The sequence below is a fragment of the Mercenaria mercenaria genome, chromosome 6, assembly GCF_021730395.1.
Source record: "Mercenaria mercenaria strain notata chromosome 6, MADL_Memer_1, whole genome shotgun sequence".
NCBI classification, from domain to species: Eukaryota; Metazoa; Mollusca; class Bivalvia; order Venerida; family Veneridae; genus Mercenaria; species Mercenaria mercenaria.
Genome location: NC_069366.1, coordinates 14,527,147 through 14,535,528, shown reverse-complemented (window position 1 = coordinate 14,535,528; position 8,382 = coordinate 14,527,147). Strand labels below are relative to the sequence as shown.

Below are 8,382 nucleotides of genomic sequence, written 5' to 3'. Positions count from 1 at the left end.
ACTTCGCGACTTTAAACTTGTATTATGAAAAAGCCTGTCGGGTCGAGGGACCTTGTAATAACACACAAGCTTACATTTCTTCCACATATTAAATCGTTAAAAATATGCAAATGCTGATATCTCATTTTCTCACAAATAATGATAGTACATGTTTATCCTTCTTTTGAACTGGAATTAATCTTATATGTTAGTAAAAGTTTCTGCGTGGTTTTTGCATATTTTATGCTATGAGTTACCTCCCCTGACGGCCCCTACAGACTGAGATAATTACGTCACAAGGTAGACTATATCAAACTGAAATGATATGAAAGTAAGAAAAATACAACACGAACGGACTATTGTATTCCTACTACAAAGTATTACGCAATATGAATCAGAGAAAAAGTGGTGACTTGTCAGGGGATTCCATTTTTGTAAACCAATGAAAGATACATATAGATATCATTTTGTATACTATGAAATCACTAATGTTTGTGTGGGACTTTTTGTGTGTGAATTTCATGGTTGCAGCAATTCATAATATTAAAATCTCTTTGGAAATGCCTCCCCATGCCTGAACTCAGTGTTTTTATATTTTCTTGTACATTGGGGTCATAGAAATGATTCGCTCTTACTGTAATAAAGTTCCGCTTAATATAATGCTAGAGGTTCATTACCTGTCATGGACAGAGTCTGAAAATATTTTTCTTCGTTGCTTTCTTTGCTCCCAAAGGATCTTTTTACAATTTTTTTTTATAACCTTGAACCAAGCTTTCAAAATGCACTATATAGCACTTGTCAACACAGCACATACAATTATGAATTGCACTTTTGTTGGTCCTAATATTTCTAAGATCACAAAATATATTAGCAAAAAGCAATGTGCCCAAAATATGTGAAAATAATCCGAGGAGGATTATCTTTGAAATTTATAACCAAAGGCAAAGTCCACAATTGAAAAATTCCCCCCAAAACGTGAAAAGAACCAGTTTGAAAGGAAATTTTCTGTAGAACATGGAACAAGATAGAAATGACCATATTATTGAATTTATATATTACGGGTCTTTAAAAAATATTGAAATAAACCACGTTTTGTCAGTAAAACGTTTGTACATAAAACAATGGCAACAAAAGAGATTGGATATGTGTCAACTTATTACAAGAACTATCACATTACAAATTTTGCATTCTACAGAATCACTTAGATTTAAAACCGGAAGGTATTTCAGTTTCAAGGTGAATGGCTGTTGTATAAAGTTTAGATTCGTTGGAAAAAGGAAGTGAAACTTTGTCATATTGCATGCTTAGAGGTACAACCTAATCTATAAAGCCACAAAATGTTATGAATTTTGAGTAACATTCAATATCAGCCAAGGAAGTTTTATCACAAGCACTCTCTGAATCGATATAAAATAGTGCATTGTATTTGCGGTCATTAAACAAGGATGAAACTGTTATTTTAATTGTTAAATCAGGAAATGAAACGGAAAAGGGGAAACTATTATTAAACGGAATCTGAATCCTTGCTGTAAAAGTATGTATTACTCTTGTACTAGTAGATATTGTTAAAATCACAATAATAATTATAATATATTGAATTGTTTATTAATGTATAATATGTGCTCATTAATTATGCTTTTTACACATATCTGTTTATACCTGATACATAAATTTCTTTGTTGTAGCTTCCATTTGGATTTGAAAGGAACATATATGATATTTTGTGGTGTAGCTAGCACTTAAGAAACCATTGTACACTCAGACAAGATAGCTTAGTTATGAATTGGATATGTGCGTTTAGCCATTTTAATAACATACAAATAACTTTCACAAATCTGATTATCTTTTATGATTTATATTTGGTAATTGCTATTTCAATTTTCAGAATTTTAGATAATTTCCTCATTAAGATCCAGTCTTTTTCTGTTTCCACAGTTTTTCTAAAAAATGGGTTGTAAAAGTAAACGGCCATTCCATAGCTTATAACGATTGACTTGTTGCTATGAAACCTATAGTCATTGTAATTAATGTATACACTGCATAAATGATATAGGCGTTAAGTCTGTCTGCAGTTTGCAGTTTGCAGTTCGCAATTCGAATTGCAAACCGCAAACTATTTTGCATTTTGCAGTTCGAATTGCAAACTGCAAACTATTTAGCAAATTGCGAATCGAATTGAAAATCACCAACTGTTTTACAGTTTGCGATTCAAATTGCAACATGAATTTTTATTTTGCTATTCACAATATATATAAACAGAGATCCGCTTTCCGAGAAAGATGTTGTTGTACTTTGCTTTTCAGGCTTTGAAACTTAACATTTCAATCTAATTTTCAGTTTGAAATTTGAAATGCAAACTGCAAAACATTTTACAGTTCGAATTGCAAAATGAAATTTTATTTCGCGGTTCAAGATATATATAAACGGCGATTCTCTTTCTAAGAAAGATGCTATTGTTATTTGCCTTTCAGACTTTATTATTAAAGATTTCAGTCTAATATGCACTTTGTAATTTCAATTGCAAACTGCAAAACATTTTTACATTTTGCAGTTCGAATTGCAAAATGAACTTTTATTTTGCAATTCGAGAGATATATATACTGACGAGATATGAAAACGCAACAAAGATATGCCTGAATATATATATATTTCTACAAAAAGCATCACCTTGAAATGTTCAACACATACACATCTCGATACACTATACCCATTGTCTTCAAATTAAATCAGCACAACAGACCGTAAAAATTAACACAATGGGAATAGAGTATCGAGATGTGTTTGTATTGAACATTTCAAGGTGGTGCTTTTTGTGTAAAAATATATTCAGGTATATGTTTGTTGCGTTTTTATATCTCGTCAGTGTATAATACGCGATTCGCTTTCCTTGAAAAATGTTAATATTTTGGGCTACTCAGGCTTTAACATTGAATATTTCAGTCACGTCCGTGCTTTGTATTTTGAACTGCAAACTGTTTTTCTTTTCTGCGATTTGCGATTCGAATGGCAAAATAAAGTTTTACTTATTATTTATGATATGTGTGAGTTGTGATGTTTTGAGCTTTTCAGTATTTAAAAATGAATATATATTTCAGGCTTTAAAATCGAACAATTCAGTCATTTTTGCGCTTTGTATTTTAAATTGCTAACTGCAAAATAATTTGCTTTGCTAATCAAATTGAAAAATGATTTTTTTTCACCGTTCAAGATATATATTAATCGCGATTTTCTTTCCGAGAAAGATGTTAATATTTTGAGCTTTTCAGAATTTAGAATTAAACATTTCATTCTCATTTGCGCTTCATATTTTGCAGTTTGCATTTCAAAATGAATGTATGGATAACGCACATTTTTTTCTTGTTATAACATCTGCAGAATCCCGAGGGATCGGTTGTTGCCCAAGACCGGTACCATGTTTCTGAGAAATTTCATCGCAGTTCAATACATATATTGAATCTAAAGTAAAAATTGAAATTACAAAGCGCAATTGACATTGAAATCTTGAATTCTGAAACGCAAAACAAAAATTCATTTTGCAATTCGAACTGCAAAATGCAAAATATTTTGCAGTTTGCAATTTTAATTATAAAACGTAACTAAGATTGAAATGTTAAATTTTCAAGTCTGAAAGCCCCGAACAACACCATCTTTCTGAGAAACTTCATCGCAGTTCAATACATATATTGAATCGAAAATAAAAATTCAATCAAACTGCAAACTGCAAAATGCAAAATATTTTGCAGTTTGCTATTCAAATTACAAAGCGCAATTGATGTTGAAATCTTAAATTCTGAAACGCAAAATACAGTTTGCAATTCAAATTACGAAACGCAACTAAGATTGAAACGTTAAATGTTCAAGCCTGAAAAGTCTTAAACAATACCATGTTTCTGAGAAACGTCATCGTAGTTCAATACATATATTGAATCGAAAATAAAAATTCATTTTGCAATTCGAACTCCAAAAATGTAAAATATTTTACAGTTTGAAGTTCAAATTACAAAGCGCAATGGACATTGAAATCCTGAATTCTGAAACGCAAAATACAAATTCGTTTTGAAATTCGAACTGCAAAATGCAAAAATGCAAAACATTTTGCAGTTTGCAATTCAAATCAAAAAGCGCAAATAAGACTGAATTGTTAAATTTTAAAGCCTGAAAAAAACCAACCAATACCATGTTTCTAAGAAACTGAAAAGCAGTTTAATACATATATTGAATCGAAAATAAACAATTATTTTGCAATTCGAATTGCAAAATGCAAAATGCAAATATTTTCATTCTCAGTTTGTTAATATATACGAAAACATGACTTACAAAGCGCAAATGACATTGAAATACCGAATACTGAAACGCAAAATAAAAACTCGTTTTGCAATTCGAATTGCTAAATGTTTTGCAGTTTGCAGTTCAAATTACAAAGCGCAAATAAGATTGAAATGTTAAATTTTAAAGCCTGGAAAGCCCAAACAATACCATGTTTCTGAGAAACTGAAAAGCAGTTTAATACATATATTGAATCGAAAATTAACAATTATTTTGCAATTCGAACTGCAAAATGCAAAAATTTTCATTCTCAGTTTGTTAATATATACAAAAACATGACTTAGAAAGCGCAAATGACACTGAAATACCGAATACTGAAACGCAAAATAAAAACTCGTTTTGCAATTCGAAAGCGCAAATAAGATTGAAATGTTAAATTTTAAAGCCTGGAAAGCCCAAACAATACCATGTTTCTGAGAAACTGCATCGCAGTTCAATACATACATGTATAGTGAATCTAAAGTAAAAAGTCATTTTGCAATTCGAACTGCAAAATGCAAATTGGTTTGCTGTTTGCAATTCAATTTACAGAGCGCAAAGGAGACTGAAAGGTAAAATTTTAATGTTTCAAAACCGTCATTAACATATTTCTTGGAAAGCAAATCATGCATCATATACATCTTGTATTGCAAAATAAAAATCCAATTTGCAATACGAACTGCAAAATGCAAAATGTAAAACAGCAAAATGTAAAACAGTTTTCGGTTTGCAATTCGAATTGCGAACTGCAAACTGCAGACCAATTTAACGCCTATGCATAAATGATTACTTAAGAAACTGCATTCAACACTTCCCATGCACTATGACATATTGTTTCAGATAAGATGGCCAGTGCAGACAGACAGGAGATAGGAGTTGATAATGTAAGCAGTTCTGTTTTAGAGTTCTAAAATGATACCCTTATGAATAAAACGTTAGTTATAATATGATTCGATCTCTAAAAACAAGTTTGTGACACTTGGCTACTCGCAATTTTGCATATCTTTTTTAATCGTTCTTTATAGCAGGGAACTACAACTAGGTACAATTTTGCTAAAACGATTAAACTAAAATAAAATAAATATGTTTGTTTTAGATGTAAGATAAAGTTATCTTTTGCTCATGACTAAGTAGAAAGATATAAATATATTTTCACTGGCTCTGAAATTAAAACTGGGCAAACATCAATTAGAACAATTGATGAAAAATTAAAAGAAGAATGTTTGCTGGTTTATTTTAGATATAAGCTCTCGTAAACAAAATATATGATATTGTCAATCGTTGCTAGGCTACCTATGAGAATAGAGCAAGTACAATTGACTGTGTGCTACATATTTTGATATCAAATATCCTCCATGATGGTAGAACAAGTCGTTACAAACAGATATCATTAAAAATAAAACATACGATCTTTAATGACGAAGCATCATTTTGATTTCCAAAAAGATATAGTAGACGCGACTTGACCCCGATGGCTGACTTTTGTATTATAATACATAACGAGGCACTATCTATTATTGAAAAAGGAGTGTACGTAAAACGATTCATCTCTTTGCATTCATAAATTTAAAATTAACGTAAATTTATCGTGATATAGATTTACTCCTTGAATTCAAGTACCCCTTATTTCTACAATGAAATAATCGATATGAATAATCAGCCAAAGGTCAAACATCGCGGTCAAGCTGCGACTACTATACATAAAACAGAAAGAAAATAATAAATTACTGGAGTACTGTATCTGAAAGACTTATGGGCAGTCGCCTTCATTGAATGTGGCTTTTCCTGTTGGCATATGTCCTTGCTATTTTACATTAGAGTATGTGTATTTGCTTTTACATTTCAGGTTTCAATAAATTCTGAAGATATACAAAAAGAAGGTACCAAGTTAATAATCAAATTAAAATAAAAAATATGAAAATAAAGAGGAATGTAACATAATGTAACTGTTGTAAGTTAACCGGATTGGCATAAGAAATTACAAATTAATTATGGTGGCTTATTTAGGATATTTCTCAACATTGAACGCAACAAACTTTTCGTGTTGGCGCTTTGATGCGTTTGCACACGCTCTAGTATAAAAAGTATGAAATATATTGTTTTGTGTCTCGCGTTGGCGCGAACGGCAGAACGGCACGCTAAAAGTTTGGTATGTTGCTATGCGCATGCTCATATTCGTAAAATTTTCTGGAAGAATTCACAACAGTAGCTTTTGTCGCTATTCTTTGACGGCATATTCGCGAATCTTTCTGTACGAAATATCACCTTTGAATCAAACTATTCGGCCTAAATATTGATAAAAACATTCTCAAGTGAAAATGACGAATATGTAGCGCAGCACAATGGGACAAAAGTCGTGTGGCGCGCGCGATCTGCTGCGTTCAATAGTTCGTTCTTGAGCTTGATAGTTTCGTTTTGTTCCAAGCGCGTGTTCCAAGTCAACACAACGGAACTTCTTAAATTCAGTTCTGGCATGTTTGCGCGGGCACAAGGACAATACAACAAAATGTGCTACATAAGCCCTCGAGCACGCCAACGCGACGTAATTAATTGTCTTTTCTCACATGTTTTAATATGGCTAACAATGCTTTAATCATCACAACGATGGTATGTTGACGTCACGTCAACGTGATATTTAGCGCCATGTACGCATCAAGAAATAGCGCTTTCAAATTTCATGAAATATTTTACTTAATAATATGTTTTAAACGAAATGTGACATTGCACAAATGTTTTGATTAATTTATACACATACTGAATTAGTTATTCGCTTTGCTGAATAATTCGCAATAATTTTCGCTCGAACTGAATTCTGCCGCAAGACGTATTACCGTTTCCGGTCCAGGCGTGTTTTAACAAATACCTACTATTGGCGCCATGCTTGCGCAAAGAAACAGTTCCATCATATTTGATATAAATTTTACAATAAAGAACTTATTAGAATCGAAATAATTTATAGCAAAACAGTGCTTTATCACTATTTATACACTCGGGCGGTTATACGTCGTCCGAAATTATTACGCTCGACGTATAACCGCCCATCGTGTATAAATAGCGATAAAGCACTGTTTTGCTATAAATTATTTCTTAATTTGACGTCGCAGGAGTATAATAAAGCCATTAGATTAAAACAATAATACATTTGTGTAATAAAGCGTTGTCGTCGGCGTCGTTTATAGTATAGGAGACGTTGGTCAATTTGACTTGTTTATATAGTTGAAGAAAGTAGATTTTTTGATGTTTTGACAGGCAAAGCTAACATGTGTCAGATAAAAAGAATATTACATTTGTGACTTTTTGCATTGAATTTATTAAACTCTTTGAATAACATAGATAGAATGCTCAGCACAGCCTCGCATTTTATTATTTTATTCACCCTCTCCCGTTTAATAAATTCAAAATGAAAAGATACTCAAGTAATATCCTATGAAGATACTAAATGCGTTCTGTAAATACGCGCATTCATTGATATTAAAACAATATCATTTACAGGAGAGAGCTTTATGGCCTTAATGATTGTATTATGTTTGCCTAAATGTTTTCTCACGCACTTGATAAATTCAGACTGGTCAACAATGATTTATCATATTCACAAAATCACCAACACTTAGAGTGAATGAATCTTTCCGTTAACATGCTGTGATTGTTTAATCTATATTAAACTACGTACTACGATTTTACAATTATGTTTATTAACAATGCTGCTGAATATGTTTTATTTATTAAATCCCGTAATGGGATTACAGCATAATTATTGCGTTGTCTCAAAATAATTATGTTCGGGTCATTTTTGCAGAAGAAATGAAAGTCATTTTTGCAGAAGAAATGACACCTAATGATGACGATGACAAAGCAGAACACAATGTAGAAGCCCGCTGCCCCACGCATGTTCGTATGCTCGGAATTATAGATGAACAATCTAACAGGAGAGGAAACGCTGATTCCAGAAGTGTTAAAAGCTGTTCCAAACATAAAAACAAAGGTACCTTATTCAAGTAACAGAAGGAATAATATATGAGCCGTGCCATGAGAAAACCAACAGAGTGCATTTGCGACCAGCATGGATGCAGACCAGCCTGCGCATCCGCGCAGTCTGGT

The 8,382-nt window shown here is 32.1% G+C and overlaps 1 protein-coding gene across 5 annotated transcripts in view; it reads left to right on the top strand.

Moving 5' to 3' along the window:
* The first annotated feature begins 1,437 nt into the window (after window positions 1-1,437).
* LOC128557613 (mucolipin-3-like) overlaps window positions 1,438-8,382 on the top strand; it is a 67,470-nt gene continuing 60,525 nt past the window's right edge. For 2 of the 5 annotated variants that reach the window (XR_008371266.1, XM_053545170.1), the window contains exons 1-4: window positions 1,438-1,513; window positions 5,125-5,168; window positions 6,131-6,164; window positions 8,081-8,266. Coding sequence is in view for 4 of the 5 variants with exons in the window: in XM_053545170.1 (XP_053401145.1) it covers window positions 5,130-5,168; window positions 6,131-6,164; window positions 8,081-8,266 (259 nt within the window). In the remaining variant the exon portion in view is untranslated. Of the gene's footprint in view, window positions 1,514-5,124; window positions 5,169-6,130; window positions 6,165-8,080; window positions 8,267-8,382 lie in introns of those variants that run through there. The other 3 variants (XM_053545164.1, XM_053545167.1, XM_053545165.1) reach the window with 3 other exon arrangements.